Here is a 20,331-nt window from a genome sequence, read left to right on the forward strand (position 1 = left end):
AATAATAAGTGCGTTTTTCTAAGAAGGTGCGTCCGTCGTATGCTCTCAACCCGATGATGCGCGGGCACTCCATAATATAGATTCAACAGTTCACCATGCACGCACACAGCATTATTAGAGCTCAGACAAAATCTGTATAACCCTCTTATCCAGATTGGGCTATTTTGTCTAATATGATTTTGCCCTTAGAGTTGAGATGGGGGAGTGTGATACATGTGAATGTCCCTAATCCAACTTTTCAAGGCCTGCTTATTTCAAAGAAAATTTTACCTCTATCTTTAATGGTTAGATGGCAAGGGAGGATTTTTTAAAAAAGTTCAAAAAGTACGTTGGAAAAGTGGTCAAAAATGAATATTTTTACTTTTGGTCAAATATTAACATGTGACTCTTGGTGTTCCATCCATTTTTGAGGGTCTTTTTAAATATATTTATTTTAGCCCTGTGGGTTAATCAACGAAGTTATAGCATTTAGAGTGATTATGTACGCTAATCCTTTACTAATTGTAAAGGCCATGTACTCCACTTTCAAAGGTCAACTTGCATACTACAGTATTCGGGGGGTGATTTCTGAAAATATTTCTTTTCATTTAAAATGCCGATTCCATATCCGGCTAGGAGATTGTATATCCGGCTAGGAGATTGCAAATCCGGGTAGGAGATTGCATATTCGGCTAGGAGATTGAAAATTCGGCTAGGAGATTGCAAATCCGGCAAAGAGATTGCAAATCCGGCTAGGAGATTGCAAATCCGGCTAGGAGATTGCAAATCCGGCTAGGAGATTGCAAATCCGGCTAGGAGATTGCAAATCCGGCTAGGAGATTGCAAATCCGGCTAGGAGATTGCAAATCCGGCTAGGAGATTGCAAATCCGGCTAGGAGATTGCAAATCCGGCTAGGAGATTGCAAATCCGGCTAGGAGATTGCAAATCCGGCTAGGAGATTGCAAANATAGTGATGGGGTTAACTATGGACGTACAAATATTCTTAGGGGATGGGAGAAATTGAAATTGAGAAAGTTGTCGGATTAATTTTTACTGAAGGAAACTGATTGAAACGTAATTTTAATGCCTCATAAATCCGAAGTTTATTGTAATAATGGTGTTCTTTGAACCCGAAGGATATAACGAATATAACACCAACTTAGTTTCTCTTAAAGGGAGTATTCACGAAGAATAAAATTGGCCATTTCTTAAACCCGAATTGATTTCGTATATTCACGTCACCTAAACTTATTTTTCAAAAAAACTCCCGTTAATATTACAGCGTCGCGTATAAGAAAGCTACTTACATAGCTTCTCTATGGCTTCTAAAACAAGCAAAAATATGGCCGTTTAGCAATTTTTAAGATGAAGTTTATTGATGCTAAAGATTGTTATTCTGATTTAAACCATGTTTACACTTTTTGTTAATTTGTGGAACTTATTACAAAGGAATTTGTTAGTATTCTTGCACAGATTTTAAATCAAAGTTTTCTAAAAGTTTACAAATATTTCGGTAAAATTTTTTTAATTTTTTTTTTATAAAAATCATTTACATTTATTCAATGAAATCCAGACAAGAAATTTAAAAACAAAAATTCGAGTCATTGAAAATCACAATGATTGATTTCGCAAAAATCTAATTAATGACAAGTAGATATATAGTTATATACTTCACAAAATATTTTTTAATTTTTTAAATTTAAGTAAGTAATATATTTGCATTTGGTGGATTTTTACATGCTTAATATGGTTTATAAATGTAGCAAAGTGTGAACGAAGTTGGTACATTCTATTCACGATCTGGAACATAATGTTCCCAATAACGAACATGATGTTCATAATGTCGAACATAACTTTCCCAATGTTACCCATGATGATCCGAGCAACAGGATTTTCCCAAATGATGAATAGTTTGAAGAAAGTGTTCACAAAGTTGAACATTATCTCAAAATGAATGTTCAAGATGTCGAAGTTAAAGTATTAAGTAGACGATGTTCACAATATTCCAAGGCTGTAAGTTTATCCTGTCATCATCTCCATGAATTCTAAAAAAAATAAAATCAATTTTTAAGTCTAGATTTCAATAACCATTTATTTCCATTTTGTCAGGGAGAAATGTAAAACCAGAGAGTAGAGAGAATATTACTTAGAGTGAAATTATGTCGAAAAAATGTAAAACCCCCATTTTGTTTTACTGTTTCCGTACTACACATGTACTTCACTTACATTTGTGCTCTAAAATTCCTTTTAGAACAATTCTTATGCGAGATAAGCAAGTACAGAAAGATATCTATTAATGGCTAGAATATGCGATATTTTTTACAACCAGTTCGATTCAGGGGCTTAGTCAGGTTTTTTTCTAGGGGATGGGGCTCAGCACCCGTTTGGGCTTGAAAACCCCTTGAAATACATAGGTTTCATTAATCTAATGGCGGGGGGGGGGGGGCCTTCTGCGTCTCTGGTTCCAATGTGTACAACTGGAGAACACAACAAATAAGCAGACGTCTATATTCAGGAATATTTAAAGTTACTTTGGATACGAAATACAAAACCCTGAAAAATAGACTAAATTCATAAATTTAATGTTTAATGTTAAAAGTAAGAGTATTTCTTTAAAAAATGTAAAACTTAACCCCTCTGGCAGTCAAAAACCTTTTTGTAAGAATACAGAATGCCTACTTAGCCCAGTCCGTGAAAGCTGAATAGCAACTTCTGTATATATCTAGTCTGTGAACATACGTTTTCACTTTCTTTTATATTCTAAAATCAAAGTTCTCTGCATATAAGCAGTACTTTCTGTATTGCTTTAAAGGAATATTTAAATTTAAGAAATTAAGGTCAAAGGTTGGGGACAAGACAAATTTTAAGGAGGGTTTGGCTTTCCTTTAGTCTTACTGTGAAAAAAAAGATTTCCAGGGAGGGGCAGGAGCAGGAGCAAGGAGAAATATAACTTAGAAGAGGGCAACACGGTTTGTTTACAATTTTATTGTGACGTAATGAGAATTAGTATTATAACAACAGTTACTAAACAGGCTCGTCTCTCTCCTTCTTAACTTTGTTATTGAGTTAAGGAATATGATCCATTGCTTTTCTAATACACGTCACAGACTCACAGTACACCACGGTACAGTAAGGTATAGACCAGTACAACACATTATAATACAACAGTACAGTACAATACAGTTCATTACAGTTCAATACAATACAGTTCAGTACTCTCCAAAAATAGAGGTTGTGGGAATATTTTTCCACAATTCTAAAAAAATAGAAATCAAAGGAAAAGGAATGTTACATATTTATTGTTTACATTATATTTCACATAAACTGGTGGAGGATTATCTGAAATTTTCGACGGTGTACTAACAATTTTTATTAATAAAAATGATAGATTTATTTGTAATGTTAAAAAAATTAAAATAAGCTTTATTGGTTTTGAAAAAGATATACGTTCTATGCAATTTTTAAGCATTTTTACGGACATTTTAAAGCATCTTTTTAATTCGCGCCAATTTTTGACATCCTTTGTGTTTGATTATACCTTTTACTCTTTTTAATCTTTTTATAGTCTTTTCTTTGTAAAATCGTTTTTGCTTTCTTCGATTCTTTTGCAAACATAGCCTGTGTTATAATAAATACATTTGTTTTGCTGATAAAAATCTTCAATTGAATTCTGTTTAAAATTCGAAATAAGATTAATATTTGAAAGCTTAGAAAAGTGTCGTTTATTTTCATACCATATTTTAGGGAAATTGTGAGGAGGTAGCAGTAAATTTTAATAAATTTCTGTTTCTAAGATTTGCGTTTTGATATTTTTTGATAATATGAAATCTTTTTTAAATGTTGGGGGTAATTGGTCTCCTTTAAATAGAAATAAAAATTTTATAACATTAAAATGTTTCTAATTTTCTGAAGGGGAGTATATATAGAAAAATATAGAAAAATATAGAAAAATATGGAAAAATATAGAAACATATGTAAAAACTAGGCTTTCAGGGTGCTTCGCGCCCATCTTTAGTTTCAACTGTAAAGATTTTCTCTTCATTGTAAAACAAAAAATAAAAAAGTTCTCGGATTTTATAAAAAAAATATGTTGAAGGCAAATTTTTGAAATATTGATTGTCTATAAACCTTCCCTTGGGTCTCGTGAGGACCCATACAAAATTTGGACCGATCAGTTCAGCCGTTTTGACGTTTATTGGATACAAACAAACAAACACCCAGACAAGCAAAGTATATACTACTATGTATAGAAAAAGAAAAATATAGGAAAAATTTTGTTCTTATAAATCGTTCATTTCAGTAAAAAACTATCGTTTTTTTAAAAAAAGCTGTTCGTTTTTTAAAAACGATAATTTTTCATTTCGTTCGTCCATCGTTCGTTTTTTTGAACAATTACCTTTTCTCAAAATTTTCGTTCGTTCAAAAAACCGATGTCCATCTCTAATCATAAACCTTCACCAGATGAAACTATAGTTCCAAAATGTTGCCATTTCTATTTCTGACAAAAAGCATAAAATATCGCGGCAACATTTTGAACTTGTGAATTCAAGACAAATCGCTGGTTTATAATTTGCAATTACATCTCTCTTATAAAACCCGCCATGACTAATATAAATTTTGCAAACTATTTTAGAATTGAGATTTACAACAAATGAGCGCGGGAGTTCTGACAAAAGCGGATATTAATTATTAAAGGGAGTGACTGGCTATGTAAGGTAGTTGAATTTTTTTAATTAATAAATAACGACAACGATAAATGAAGTAAAAATTATACAGTAATCTGATTAGATTACTTCGTTTTCATTATAATATTGAATTTCTTATCTTATTTGAATTTATTCGCAGATTTCTTCAAATTCTTCAAATGTCGTCTTTTCAATAACAATTCTAGAAAATCTGCAAAAATCTTTGGGAATAATGAGAAACCAGAACAATAAAAAAATAGAAACTAATAAATTGAACAATGTTAATTATTTTCGATGATAAGATTAATTTTTACATTCTCAACATGTTCCTATACATGACGTCAGTAGTTTATTGTAGAACTTTTTTACATTTTATGTCGTCGTTATTTAATAATTTCAAAAAACTAATTCTGAAAACGTATCAACCCCAAAAGTAGGAGTTTTGAACGTCGAATTTGCGCTCAAACTCAGGAATTACAGATCTTTAAAAAGTTTAATATGTCTCAAATGAATCCAAAAGAAGTTTTCCACAACAGTGCATACTCAGTTCAACTATCTTACATAGCCGGTCACTCCCTTTAAACTCTTTTTATTCTGCGATAGTTTTAGAATATCTGTATTTAAGATTATGCATTTTCTTCAGACAATTTTAGATAAACTAGGATTTTATCTTCTTTTTCAATTGGCAACATTTTCTTTTTGTATACATTGTAAAAAAAAGTTGGCAGATTTTATAAAAAAAATGTTTATGGATTTTGATCATCCATTAACCTTCGTTGGGACTTGACTTCAAAACTTTCATGTATTAATCAACTGGTGCATGTTTTAATCAACTGCAGTTTATGTCTAAATCAATGGGTTCATGCATTAATCAAATGTTTCATGTATTAATCAAATGGTTTATGTATTATTCAATTTTTTCATATATTATTCATTTGGTGCATTTATTAATCAATTGTTTCATGTATTAACTAAGTGGTTCATGTATTAATTGATTGGTTTAATGATTGATTGATTAAAAAATTACCATCAAAGTCCAGAGTCCCACTTCCGTCCCCGTCTACCTCTTCGATTATACTGTTCAAATCATCTTCAGTTAGCTTACTAAACATGCATTAACATTCATTAAAGGGACTGTAAGCGTAAATTCAAGTGACCTTCCATTTATAGGGAGGCATGTCCGATTCACAACAGTACCCTTTAAACCTTTGTCCGGACAACGATAAGGTAGATAAAACTCATTTGTATAGTTGAACATTGAGTGCCAGGGTTTTACAGTGTACACTGTATAGTTTACACTCTGTGCTAGTGTACACTCGCACGGTTTCAATTTTCCCGTTATATAATAAATAAGAATATCTACGAAACCCTTGATCAAACAAAGGTTTAAAGGATATCGTTGTATGATTGTAAATCGGACATGACACTCTATAAATGAAAGGTCATTTGAAATTACGCTTACAGTCCCTTAAACGATCATTATAAAGCTGGTATTTTAATATACAACAATTTTCAATATTTTTCGCTAAACTAAAAACTTATGAAGGTCCATGGCTCTTGACAACAACATGTCTGTAAACCATTAACCTCCATATCTTACTCCGTTGTAAGGTCGTCTTTGATCAAAACTGTTCTCCAGTAAACCCAAACCTAATCTTTCTTAGACTCCGACAAATATATACAACTAGTGCAATGAACACGTTTCAAAAAATAATAAAAGCTTAGAATTCGTGATTTTTGTAATGAACAACAAAGATTTGTAACCAAACGGATATTTATTTTCAGAAGTTTATGTTTTATTCCTGATTATTTAATCTACTTGTGCTAGTAAGATATTTTAAAACCCATTATTATTTATAACCATATATGTCAAAGATTTATAAAAATATTTCATTATTTAAATGTAATTATTTTTAGGTTGGAAATAAATCTGTATTGGATCATTGTCGACTAAGTCAGTGGGGAAATCGAATTTTGATGAACTTATAGACGTCCCGGAACGATAACCTAGGCTCCGACCTCCCCGGGGAAATCCTCTTGATATTCACCCAGGGATAAACCCTCCCCCCCCCCTTGAGAAATCGCGCATTTGATTTTCCATAGAGGCCTTTAGCTCACATTGTCTCATTTACTCTCAGAAAGATTATAATCTTTACACCACCATGGGATTTAAATTTAAATTTGAATTTTTCTGAAAGTAACAGATACAATTAGTTTCATAAATATTCAAAACAATTATTACTTGCCATCTTTCAAGAATTATAAATTATTGATAAATTATTTTTTAAAAAGAGTATACTAACTATTGTACTTAAAAGGAGTGGTTTACCTTTTGAAAAATTCAAATAATAATCTAATTTACAAGTTATGTATCACTTTAACAACTAAATCTATTTTATCGCCCAAAGAGGTTTATGAGGCAGGGTACTTAACACTAAGTCTATTAGTGGTGAATTTCGCGCATTTATTCGAAAATTTTCGTCGTTGGAATCAAGAAGAATCAGAAAGTAAATGGTCAAAACCACGTAGAAGGGATAGACCTTTTGCGTACGATATTTGATTAGGTCCAATTACGTCTAATTCCTGAAAATGTGGCGCTTGATTTTAATGGTAAAGACAAAAATTGCCTCTTAAACACCTGGAACTAGGAATGAATTGAATTTTTTAAATTCTTGATATCGATTGCAGTTTTCATAAACTTTCGGAAATATTAGCTATAATTAACCGACAAAATGATTTGTCTTATTGTATTGATAATTTCAAGTAATCAAAACTTTAAAACTTTAAAAATGTCATGTCATGTCCATAACTTTTCTACAAAAAAAGTGCAACAATCATATCTTATCTTAGCTAAAGTGTGCAAGAAATTTGTTAGAACAACTGTCAAGAAACACATTTTACGGAATGTTCAGTTGGACTGGAATGGCATATATGAGCCCAAATTTTGATTAAACACGATGAAAGTATGTTAGAAAGGTCGCAAACTTTTCCATTTAAGTCTTAAAACAAAACGTAAAAATTATTAGGATCTAATGTAGGATTTAAGAATTTTAAGGATAGACACAATTCTGAAGATATTATGTATGACAGACATTTTTAATATGACTTTTTAGGGGGGTTGGAAGGATACTTTCCCCATACGATTATATTTATAAATATAAAACTGATATTCACAGTGATCCACACAGGTTGCAAGCCCTTACGCAAAATTCTAGTTTTGCCAATTACTTCTTAAGTGATAAAGCTAAAACAAGTGCGTAGAAGTTTGAAATATACATGACTAGGACTACAAATAAATATAAATGAGTTAGCGACCTAAATTCAAAGTCTAAGGTGTTGCAACATTGACTCAGTCTTAAAAACTGATGAAATCTTTCATAGCAGTCTGGATCTATGTGTACTATTTCGATGTAGTTCTCCGGGCTCAAATTTTTCCCCGCCATTGTAGCAAACAAAATAAATGGCATCATTTTTTTTTAGGGTCATGGCATCAAAAAGTTATTACACTTTTGTGTTTTAAGGCTTATTTAACAATTTTGAAACAAATGTTCTTTACATTTTTTTACATATAAATATTATCTTGTCACAGGAAAAAGATGTAATCAAAAGAAAAGGTCTACGTGTATGAAACTTATGATCTAAAAAAATAGTATTTTTAACCATTTTTTCAATGATATCAGGTAACCTATAAGAAAACCTTTAAAAATACCCTAAAAAATATTTTAAAAAAATTTTGTAATCAAAAAACATAGATCAGAATTTTTCTAAAAATGATGGGAAAAACATTGTGCGATGAAGTTTTTTTTCTCCTATGGAACCATTATCGTGGTTTTGACCTTGTACATTTCAATAATTAAAAATCTATCAATACTGCCCAGCGCCCAGCGGCCAAATTAATTAAAAAAGTAATAACAAATTATAAAAAAGTTTCTGGGCTAGTATAAAAGCACATGCACTACCAACACAAAATATTTTTTTTACAATGACTGTTATCTTGCCATGCCCATGTTGCATTAAACGTGCTGGGTTGCCTTTACACTGGGTACACCAGACTAAACAGTAAGACTGAATGCATACACAGTACATGTTGTACCGGCTCGGTTTATGCGCGTTGTTCCATAGCACAGGGAATAGGAATAAAGGGAAAGGAAATGGCGCTGGTCTGGATTTCCTCATAAATCTTTCTTCGAGAAAAAACAAAGTTTGCTAATCTTATAAAAATATTTTAAAAATACTTAAACCTGTCCAATTCTCTGAGTATCTCCTTCAATGTTTGGATTGAGATATATCTAGGGAATACAAAATTATTTGAAGGGAGTTTTTGAACAATTTAATATTGTAACAAACCCATTTTTCTCTTTGTCGTATATTCTGAATGCTTCTTTCAGTTCCTTCCTGAATACATTCAAATTCAAACCTTCTTAAGCTAAATTCATTTTAAGAATATATATTATTTTAAGGTGGAAAGAAGAATAAGTAAATGAAAAAAAGAAGAAACAGATTGGAGAAATTAACTTATAAATACAGGAAGGAGTAGATAAATAAATAAACAAATGAATAATGTATCATTTACTCTTAGAAAAATTAGAATCAAATGAAATTAAATCCCGGGGGATTTAAATTTCCATCAGTTCTAATTTTTCTGCGAGTAAGTGACATTCCATTGTAAAGAGCTGGTTCAAACATGAATAATATCAGCTGGATTCCGTTAATATTGTTGCATAATAAAAAACTGTTTTTTATAAAGTAATGAATAAATGAATATGCCAATCAACAAATGGATGAATGAAGGAGTGAATTAGTATAAGTAAAATGATGAATGAATGAATGAATGATTGAATGACCCCCCTGAGGGCCTCCTCGTCTTCCTCCACCAGGAACCTGGCTGCTAGTTGGCAGAACTCACCAAACTCAAGTACCCCAGATCCTAGCAAGATAAAAACACAAAATACAGAGTTCATGGATTAGGTTGAACAATTTTTATAAAACTCAAGTACCCCAGATCCTAGCAAGATCAAAACAAATTATACATTTTTTACAAAATACAGAGTTCATGGATTAGGTTGAACAATTTTTATAAAAAAAAGTGAACAAAATTCAAATTAGAAAGAACGAAATTTGTATTAAAGGAGTATTTGTTATTAAATATTCATAACATGGTGGATTCGTAAGCAGTAGAAATATAAATTTCAATATCTATCTTTTAACATAAAAACATGAATGATCCAAAAATAAAATCATTATTTTGTTAAACAACGCTAATTCTGATTTTTTTTTACTCATGTCACCCCAAATAGATTATCAAGTACAATAAGTGGCAACAGAGAAATGGATTAACTATACACGACGTCACAAGTGTCAAATATAACAAGGAAAACGAAATTTTCTCATATCATTTGACATGTTTTTTTAAGATTAAATAAAAAAATGTAAAAACAGAAAATTAATAACAGAAAAATTGCACCTTCTTCACTGTAAGATAAGCTCTTTATTCTAAAACTATTATTAATAATTTTGTCGGACACAAAAACTGAATTGACACTTGTGATGTAAGAATACAGCTGTACTGAGAGTGTACAAATACCACGTTGCCATCTATTGTACTTAACAATCTATTTGATGTCACCCTATATAAATGCTTGTACTCAAAAGACTTAAATTCATTGAAAATGGGTTTTCGTGGATTCTAGATAGTTTGTCAAATAAGTATTTTTTCGGATTTAATTGTAGATTTCATATTTGAACCAACAAACACGGATGAGAATGCGTAATGAAATTGAAGACCTTGTATTGTTATTTAAATGGTAAATTAAAAATGAAAATATCTCTAAAAATATCTTATTTAAAATTGATTTTAGAATAAAAATGATGTTCGTGGGTCCAAAAACAATTTGGACTTATATTTTGCCGTTGACGCGGGAAAAATTTTGCCCTAGAAACGACACAACTGTGTGGTGTGGTTCATTGTATTAGCAATGAAAATAGCTCCAGATATGATCCTACCGTCTTCATCTATTTCTTCAATGATCTCTTTTAAGGCAGACGGTTTCACCTAGAAAACGTGTTTGATTATAGTTGGTCTACAGTCTACACTTAATCTACATGTCTACTAGTCTACTAGTCTACTAGTCTACTAGTCNTATAAAAAAGTGTAAAAACAGAAAATAAAGAACATAAAATTGCACTTATTTTACTGGAAGAGAAGTACTTTAATCTAAAATCTTCACTATTATTAATAATTTTGACGGACACATAAAACTGTTGACACTTGAATACAGAATACAGCTTGAATACAGCTGTACTGAGAGTGTAAACATTCTACGTTGCCATCTATTGTACTTATATCTATTTGCACTGACCGAAGACATAGTATCATTCAGTGGAGAGTGCTACTAATCAACTATTCTTCTACCTTCATGCCCATGATAGCTAGGATGTTTCCAACATGATCGACAGGAATAGCTCCACAATCATCAGCAAACCCATCAAAACATCTTTTTAGTACAACAACCTTTATCACAGTCCATTATTGTACATTTAAGGCCATACATCAACTGAAGGAAACCAAAGACGATTCATACTTCGTCTCTTTATTCCCATGTTTATTAAGAACTAATTAAAAAAGCATTAAAGTATGAAAATTGTGTTTATCTTTTTGTTAAAGAAGAAACTGATCCTGCATATTTAAATGCTAGTTTTCCTTCTCCTTTGCCCTTTCCACAGACGTAACAGAAACTTGATATATTATTCTGGCCATAGATCTATAACAACACATATAAAACACTCTCTGAATTATAATTCTGCCCTCTCTCTGTATTGTAATTCTACGCAGAATGCGCGTAACTCCTCTGGGCGTCTGCCTCACGGTTGTTGTGAACGAACAACCCATAAATCTTGAAAAGACGACAGCTAGTTTACTTTCTGTGTTGTTATTAATCTATGATTCTGACAAAGTAAACAGACAAACGAAGAATCCAAAACATTTAAAAAAAATTTCCTTGTAAAAGTCATCAATAAACAAAATGAGTTCAATAATATTCCTGATCCTGATCCAATCCAAGTCTACCCTGAAACAGAAATTTTGTACAGTGATAACCAGAAAACTCTGGAATAGGAAGTCGGCTTTTGAACTCAAGTTTGACTTTAAATAGTCCAATGAACATGAGACGCAGCAATTTTACAGTTTACAGTTTCCGGAAAATTAAAACTTTTTGTTCGCATTTCGCAAACTTTTTCGCGAAAATGATTTAAGCGAAAAAAAGTTTTTGGCTCAAATACTTTATACCTCGCCTCCCTTCAACCAGTAGGGTTAAAAATAGTTATTACTGAAATATATTTTACTTTGAAATCAATTTTACTATAATATGGCTGTCATGAATTTTTTTTATATCATTCTCTTAGGGTTCAAACAACTTAACAAACTATGGAAGAAGACATTTTAAACTTTTCACCAACTGTCATATTTCGTGGGACACCCTGTACATATCCAGATAAATTTGCTTTCTGTTAATGGTCTTACCATTTCTTCTTTAGTTAGAAGATCAGTGAACATGGAGCTATGAACTGAACTTCGTCTGCTAAGCGACATTCTGAAGGAGGGCAGGAAATCTGAAGTTTTATATATATCGGATTCTTTGGGGTTTCTTTCTTCTTTTCAATCTAATCAGGGCAACCCAGGCCTAACATGGTTTGGCGGATTTTCAATTCCCAGCTTTGCTTTTAAGCCAGGCTTGCATCAAGTTGGCGGTTTTCGGGTTAGGTTTTTTGCATTTTTTCTCTCCTGTAAGGAAAGCAAATGTTTTAAAACTGTTGTTTTCTAAACATTTGGTTTTCTTCGCTATGCTAAATTTTGACCTGGAGAGAAATATATAAAAAACCACTTAGCCGATAATAAGATGCAAACAAGCTGAGTTTAATGCAAAGCTGTAATATAAAACCGTCGTTTTTAATTAACAAGTTTCATAATCTAATTATTAAACTATAGCAATTATTGATTAAACCTTTTATTGACAAGGGTCCTAGATTAAATCTATTTATTCTAAGGGATCCTAGATCAAACCTATTTATTGTAAGGGGTCCTAGATTAAACCTATTTATTGCAAGGGATCATAAATTAAACCTATTATTGAAAGGGATCCTAGATTAAACCTATTTATTGTAAGGGATTAGTAAACTTATTTATTGCAAGGGGTCTTAGATTCAACCTATCTATTGCAAGGGATCCTTGATTAAACCTATTTATTGCAAGGGGTCCTAGATTAAACCTATTTATTCCAAGGGGTCCTAGATTACACCTATTTATTGCAAGGGATCCTAGATTAAATCTATTTATTCCAAGGGATCCTAGATTAAACCTATTTATTGCAAGGGATCCTTGATTAAACCTATTTATTGCAAGGTGTCCTAGATTAAACCTATTTATTCCAAGGGATTCTAGATTAAACCTATTTATTGCAAGCGGTTCTAGATTAAACCTATTTTTTTGCTAGGGGTCCTAGGTTAAATCTATTTATTGCAAGGGGTCCTAGATTAAACCTATGTATTGCAAGGGGTCCTAGATTGAACCTATGTATTGCAAGGGGTCCTAGGTTAAATCTATTTATTGCAAGGGCTCCTAGATTAAACCTATTTATTGCAAGGGGTCCTAGATTAAATCTATTTATTGCTAGAGGTCCTAGGTTAAACCTACAGAGCGTCCAATATCATATTAGATTATCTCTAATCTTTAACAACAAAATAAACCCTTAATATTCGAAAAACTTATCATTTTCCGCAAGAAAATTCTTATATAAGCCTTATGTTATTTTTTAAATTGATTCGTTATAATTAAATTTTCTTATTAGTCCCGAAAATCGCAATTTAGACCCGTTGACGGTCTAATATGATGTGGGACACCCTGTATGTAAGATTTTGTATGAGATTCGTAGTATTAAACAGATCATATTCAACAAATACTCAACCAATCTGAAAACAACGANGATTAAACCTATTTATTGCTAGGGGTCCTAGATTAAATCTATCTATTGCTAGAGGTCCTAGATTAAACCTATTTATTGCTAGGGGTCCTAGATTAAATTTATTTATTGCTAGAGGTCCTAGATTAAACCTATGTATAGCTAGGGGTCCTAGATTAAACCTATTTATTGCTAGGGGTCCTAGATTAAACCTATTTATTGCAAGGGGTCCTAGATTAAATCTATTTATCGCTAGAGGTCCTAGATAAAACTTATTTATTGCTAGGGGTCCTAGATAAAATTTATTTATTGCTAGGGGTCCTAGATTAAACCTATCTATTGCTAGAGGTCCTAGATTACACCTATTTATTGCTAGGGATCCTAAATGCAACTGAAAGATCCTTTTCACTGGAACCCGTTGTAGATTTTTTATCGAGCTGGGACGCCTGGCTTAGGTTATATCTGTACTGACCGGTAGGAGACTAAACATATATTTGATTATAAAACATAACATATGAAGTTTTAAAGTTTTTAAGGAATGAAATCTAAAAAAAATTTACTTAATTATGAATTTCACGAACTGATATCCACTGGGGTTACGCAAATTGCATTTAAATTTATTTTAAACAAATAAGCACTTTTTTACAAATATTAATGAAACCAAAATTTACATAAAGGAAAGCTTGTTTAAACATTTGATATTCATCGTATCTTGATATACGCAAATTCAATGGTATAAAATCCAAGTCCTATTATCTTATCTAAAAAAGAAACCTCACAATGAAACAAAACCCTCAAGATTCAAGAAACAAAAAATCCAAAAATAAAACTACTAACACACAAAACACCTAAAAACGTTCAAATTTTTAATTGAGAAATGTATTTCAATTAGCAGAAGTTGAAATGTTTAATTTCTTTTACACCGGAAATTATTTTTTTTTTCCTTCTTTTTCTGAATTAATTATCAGTATCCTAAAATCTATCGGATCAAAACCTATGCCAGAAAAATTGTTCTTTTATTGCGGAGACATGAAAACAATTTTAACAAATTTTCGCAGATTTCTCTGTTTATGTTGGCACATTTTCAAAAATAATAGTGGAAAGTTTTTCTCTTTGACGGTCCATATCCTTTCCGGGGTCAATTGTGTTTAACCGTTTTGATGTTTATTGGATAGATGCAGACAGACAAGCCACATATAAATATGAATGTGGTGAAGTTTTGANTGTTTATTGGATAGATGCAGACAGACAAGCCACATATAAATATGAATGTGGTGAAGTTTTGAACGTTTTTAATTCTCAATGATTGGACATATCATAATTGTTTGAGTTTTTATTCGGATTTTTGGCGTTTTGAACCAAATTCTTCTGAAAAGAGGTATCAATTAACAATTTTTGAAGATCTCAATTTTTGGGGGAGTCTAAGAAGAAATTATCATCATCCAACCAACGATTTTTATCGGTGACTCCAAACGTTATCCCTTCGTCAATTTTGATGGTGCGAAAATAGTAGACCACACTTTGAAATTTCAGAGACTACTGGTTTTTCATTTATTTGATTTACTGAGATACTTCCGTGGGGAACAAAGACGATATGTAAGTCGTCACTAAATTCCCATGTTTATACTCAGTGAAAAAAACTCTGCACAAATTGGGAGTAAAATAATTTTCACATCAAAAAAACTGATTCGATATTTTTTTAATTCCTGGATTTTCTGTTCACCAGTTCGAACAATTATAAATATTTCATCGAAAAATCCAACTTTCGCAATCTATAAAAATTTCTCGTCTCATTAAATTTTTCCACTCAATTACAAATCAAGATTAGAATTTCAACTATTGAATAGTTGATAAGTATACAAATTGATAAATATTGATAGGTTTTGATTTAATATATTTTGTTGTTGATGTTTTGTAGTTTGATATGTTTTGTTGTTTGATAAGATTTGTTGTTTGATAAGATTTGTTTTGATACGTTTTGTATGTGCTCCGTTTATTCAATCGTTAAAAAGATTTATTTTGATAGTTCTCCTATTAATTGCTCATTTTCCATCGATTTTGCTCTTTTTCTTATTCAACGATCTGAATAAAATAGTTCGGTAAAAACTAGTTATCAAAAGTTTATTCGAAAAAACGTTTCTTCAGTAAAATACTAAAAGAAATTCTTAAAAAATCGTTTTCTAACAAATACTTTGCCATCTCTACATTTCATTCAAACTAAATTTTCATGTTAATTCACACTCGCTGTATTTTCATAAATCTGATTTCCTAGAACTTGCTGATATTCTGTTTTTATTTATCTTATGTTTTGAAAAAGTTTTATTGAGTTGTTTACACTTTTCATATTTAGTTACCCTTAATAACTGTCAAATGTTGAAAATCTAGAGGATTAAGGGGGGAATATATGACAAATATGAAGCTGATGGCTGTAAATGATATCCACGAAAAGAGGGAAAACTTCGCAATTTTTAATATAATTTTACTTTAAGGCAGATTGAATAAAATTCTTTAATTTAAAAAATCGGAATTCATGTTCCGGCACAGGGATGAAACATGACAACCTACCTTAATCTTTGAAATATTTTGCGGCATTATTCGTCAACCTACTTTCGAAAGAAGCATTCTCGAATCAATAATTATTTATTTATTTATTTATTATATCCATCTCAAACATAGTAAAGGAAAATATTCATGTTCCTGCAGCTTTTTCAAAATGTGGTCCGTCTATTTACTAGTGAGTAATTTACTGGAGATATGAAGTTTTCCGGTAAAGGGGCCCGGCATACTAAGGTGGAATTGCCTGATTTAAAACCACACCCTTTAACCTTAAGCTGATAAAAAAAGTTGTTCTTCTCGACTTGAAATGTGTTTATTTCTGTGAGTTTCTCCATTGCTTCTTTTAAGCTAGGAATGCGCAAGTAACTATACGCAGAGAAACCTAAATGAAAATTAACAGTTTAAAGGAACAAAAAAAAGATATCCTAATTCATACTTTAATCTGACACAGCTTTCAAGGGTACCATTGTAAATTGTGAATTGACATCTGTGCATTAAGGACCAGTTGAAATTACGATTACAGCCTCCTAGAGATTTAGAGAATTTTTGGAGTTTCTTAAGAAAATTAATATATGAACAAATGTCTTCATTAGCTCCAAAATTATTGAAAGCACAAATAAAGACGGCCAAATTTGGGAAATTCTAGGATTAGCGGAATTTTGTGAATATTGTTTTTGGAATTATCATAAATGTAAAATTTAATGGAAGAATGAATGCCACATCTAAAAGATCAAAGAAGAAATTCAAGTCGTCTTCATGTTTCAATTTTCAATAGCTGAAAATTACCTTAGTGGAAGCACCCACAATTTTCTCACATTTTGACAAGCCCCCTGAAATTTGTTAGTTGCCACCTCATGCTTAAATATGTTAATACATTTATTAAGAAGTAATCTCTGTTTGTATGTATGGATAAATGTCAGATCATAATTCAGGAACGTACTCCTTTACCAATTTGCCTCAAATTTTAATTTGGGAATTTGGTAGAACCACGCGAATGCTCTTAGCTTGGTTTAACAATTCTAAATTCTGGGTTCCCAAGCTAGTTAAGTATAAAATAATCATAATTATCACTAAAATGCTTGAACATGCATACAGGTACTTCTTTTTAAATTGAATCTTAAGCTTTTGCTTTATTCTCAAGTTTAATTATGTACAATAACAATAATTATTATAGATATATAATTATTTCTCACACAGAGATTATTCAGTTAGTAAGGATAAATTAGCACAGCTAAATTCTCTTTAGGGTCAAATCATTCAGAAGTTTGAAAACTAATGTCTAGGGTTTTTTTTCTGTGTATGCTTTAGGGATTACATTCATAGGTTGCATTTGGAGAAGGTTTATAGTTCAAGTTTTCGCTTTGCAGGTTAATAGTTAAAATAGACTAAGTTTCTGCCGATCTAGCAGCAGGTTCATTGTTGATACGTTGGATTAGATTACAGTTAAAGATAGTTTATATACAGGTAGCAGATTAGTTGGAGGTTATAATGAGTTACAAAGTGCAGTAGATGCAGGTCTAGATAAATGAACTCCAGATTTAGCAAGATAATGATAAAATCTTCCACCTCGCTTTCCTTCTCTACATAACAACCTTCTACAATCCTCACTCCTAAATAACATTAGTGTTAAAATAAATCTATTTTCGAATTTCTCTTTAGGTTTGTCCTGTCCTGTCCTGTCCTGTCCTGTCCTGTCCTGTCCTGTCCTGTCCTGTCCTGTCCTGTCCTGTCCTGTCCTGTCCTATACCTGAGAATATTCCTTAGCCCTGAAAGAACATCCATCCTTGAAGTATCATCTATAAGCTGTACTGTCAGAGTTTGTTCAAGTACTTCGTTCTCCAGATCCTAGATTTTATTCTTTTATTAATTCATTAAAAATTCATTGAAAATTCATTCATTCTTTCAGTCTATCCTTTATTCATTAATTCATTTGATCTTATTTTCATCTATTCTTAAATCAATTTGATAATTTTTTGTTTCATAACCCTTTCATTATAGTTTTTATTTTATTACTTAATTCTTTCATTTATTCAAGCTTCGATTCATTTATAATCATAATTCACTGTAATAATTCATGTATACTTTCATTTATTCAAGTTTCGATTCATTTGTAATGAAAATTCACTGTAATANGATTCTGGATCCGCACTGGAGAAAAATGGATCCGGATCCAGGTCAGGCACATTTAAGATTTATTGATTTTCTAAACAAATATTTTCCCCTTTTAATTATAGTTCTCCTATTATTTTGCGTTTCTTTCTTGCTAAATGTTGATAAGGAATTAAGAGATAAGAAAAGTTTTAAAAATCTCTTTTTTCTTCAAATCAGATTTGAGGGTTGACAGCAAAATATGTTAGTTTGCAGTTTTTGGCTGGATCCAGGAAGCCAAAATGTTGCGAATCCATCAGATTTAGATCCCAAGCGTTGCTGTTATTTACCTGTATTTGGGAGGTTGGATGAGGTCGAGAAGAGGCTAATGGATGTGGTTGCTGTTATCTACCTGTATTTGCGAGGTTGGATGAGGTTGCTGTTATCTACCTGTATTTGCGAGGTTGGATGAGGTTGAGAAGAGGCTAAAGGATGAGGTTGCTATTATCTACCAGTATTTGCGAGGTTGGATGAGGTTGAGAAGAGGCTAAAGGATGAGGCTGAATATCCAGACATTGCTGAGTACTCTCAGAAGAATAATCAACAATTTGATGGAATATATCAACATCCTGAACAATAAAATATTAAATATATTAACATCCTGAACAATAAAATTTTTAAACTGCTAGATTTCTTCAACTCAGAAAGAAAGTAAAATTTTTCAAAATCCAGCATCCCCCCCCCACACACACATAGAATAAAAAGGTTAGGGTAACGCCAAAGGTATTTATTTTCAACTATTAAATCATGAACATTAATTGAGCACATTTCTTTCTATTTTAGTCTTTCTCCATCTTCAGATACATAAAACTTCACTAACTAAACTCAGAACCTTTCCGACATCACCCTGGGGATCAATTTAAGAGTCCCCAAATCGGATATCGAGATCCAGTTTTCAAGATTAAAGATACTCCACCACACAAAAGACAAGTTCCGATCTTTGATCTAGTATTTTCTTACCTCTTCGCCAGCCAATGAACGTACAATGTGTATCAATAATAAAATAATGTAAACCTGGAACTGATTGATTGATTGCGAAAACTCTGCTACAGTATTGATATGCTTTGACAAGGAATCCATGTCTTTCCTTCTCCTTCAACATACAATATTCAAGACAAGAGCAAAGACAGGGTCGAAAGATTAAATGAAAAACATTAAACATTAAAAGACAGGACTTAAGACAGCAGTTAAAGACAAGATTCAAGACAGGGTGGAGATTTTAGATATTAATAAAAACAGAAGTTATAGACAAGATAGAAGACAGGGTTAAGGACACAGCAAACACTTGGTTTAAAGACAAGATCAAAGACGGGATGAAAACAACATCAAAGATTGGGTTTGCAAGACAAGATCGACGTCATTTTAAAGAACAAATCAAGTTAAAAAATAAGATCAAAGACTGGATTTAAAAACAAGAGCAAAGACTTGGTTTAAAGAAAAGATCTAAGACAGGGATTGAATACAATGTCTTTAAGACAAGGACTAATTACAAGATAAAACAAACTTGGTATAAATTCAAGATCTATGGAAAGATTATCATTATTATCTTTATTAACATAACAAAACCATTGTTGGCAAGATTGAAAACAGATCAATATCTAAGACAGGGTTAAAGACAAGATCAAAGACAAAAAAGAAAAATTTAAAAACAAGATTTAATTAGACTAATACAGGATTATAAATATTAAGATCAAAGATAAGATAAAGAACAAGGACTTAAGAAGATCTATCACAGGATTATAAACAACAAGATCAAAGAGAAGATAAAGAATGAGATTAAAAACAAGACTTAAGAAGACTATTACAGGAATATAAACAACAAGATCAAAGAGAAGATAAAGAACAAGACTAAAAACAAGAATTAAGAAGATCTATCACAGGATTATAAACAGCAAGATCAAAGAGAAGATAAAGAACAAGACTAAAAACAAGATTTAAGAAGATCTATCACAGGATTATAAACAGCAAGATCAAAGAGAAGATAAAGAACAAGACTAAAAACAAGATT

General features: G+C 31.5%; 2 protein-coding genes across 2 annotated transcripts; both read right to left on the reverse strand.

Moving 5' to 3' along the window:
* Positions 1-1,524: 1,524 nt before the first annotated feature.
* On the reverse strand, positions 1,525-12,585 carry LOC111706143 (troponin C). The gene is made up of 9 exons (XM_023478931.1): positions 12,185-12,585; positions 11,706-11,732; positions 11,078-11,176; positions 10,669-10,717; positions 9,514-9,592; positions 9,013-9,060; positions 8,907-8,954; positions 5,693-5,769; positions 1,525-2,025 (listed from the first exon to the last, which is right to left on the reverse strand). Exons 1-9 carry the CDS (start codon positions 12,251-12,253, stop codon positions 2,000-2,002), a joined length of 522 nt encoding a protein of 173 aa, XP_023334699.1. The 5' UTR covers positions 12,254-12,585; the 3' UTR covers positions 1,525-1,999.
* Positions 12,586-17,285: 4,700 nt separating this feature from the next.
* On the reverse strand, positions 17,286-19,438 carry LOC111706135 (uncharacterized). The gene is made up of 4 exons (XM_023478919.1): positions 19,338-19,438; positions 18,776-18,892; positions 17,923-18,020; positions 17,286-17,785 (listed from the first exon to the last, which is right to left on the reverse strand). Exons 1-4 carry the CDS (start codon positions 19,401-19,403, stop codon positions 17,659-17,661), a joined length of 408 nt encoding a protein of 135 aa, XP_023334687.1. The 5' UTR covers positions 19,404-19,438; the 3' UTR covers positions 17,286-17,658.
* Positions 19,439-20,331: the final 893 nt, after the last annotated feature.

This window comes from Eurytemora carolleeae, unplaced genomic scaffold (assembly GCF_000591075.1).
Source record: "Eurytemora carolleeae unplaced genomic scaffold, Eaff_2.0 scaffold223, whole genome shotgun sequence".
Lineage (NCBI taxonomy): Eukaryota > Metazoa > Arthropoda > Copepoda > Calanoida > Temoridae > Eurytemora > Eurytemora carolleeae.

What these genes read in the sequence shown, in the direction of transcription:
- LOC111706135 (XM_023478919.1), bottom strand. Translation starts at nt 19,403, where the DNA reads ATGGATTCCTTGTCAAAGCATATCAATACTGTAGCAGAGTTTTCGCAA. An exon ending in ATCCAACCTCGCAAATACTG is followed by an intron (nt 18,021 to 18,775) that starts GTAGATAATAGC and finishes AATAAAATCTAG; the next exon opens with GATCTGGAGAACGAAGTACT. An exon ending in GGGCTAAGGAATATTCTCAG is followed by an intron (nt 17,786 to 17,922) that starts GTATAGGACAGG and finishes AATGTTATTTAG; the next exon opens with GAGTGAGGATTGTAGAAGGT.
- LOC111706143 (XM_023478931.1), bottom strand. Translation starts at nt 12,253, where the DNA reads ATGTCGCTTAGCAGACGAAGTTCAGTTCATAGCTCCATGTTCACTGAT. An exon ending in TAGCTATCATGGGCATGAAG is followed by an intron (nt 10,718 to 11,077) that starts GTAGAAGAATAG and finishes CACGTTTTCTAG; the next exon opens with GTGAAACCGTCTGCCTTAAA. An exon ending in TGGGACTCTGGACTTTGATG is followed by an intron (nt 2,026 to 5,692) that starts GTAATTTTTTAA and finishes TATTTTTTTTAG; the next exon opens with AATTCATGGAGATGATGACA.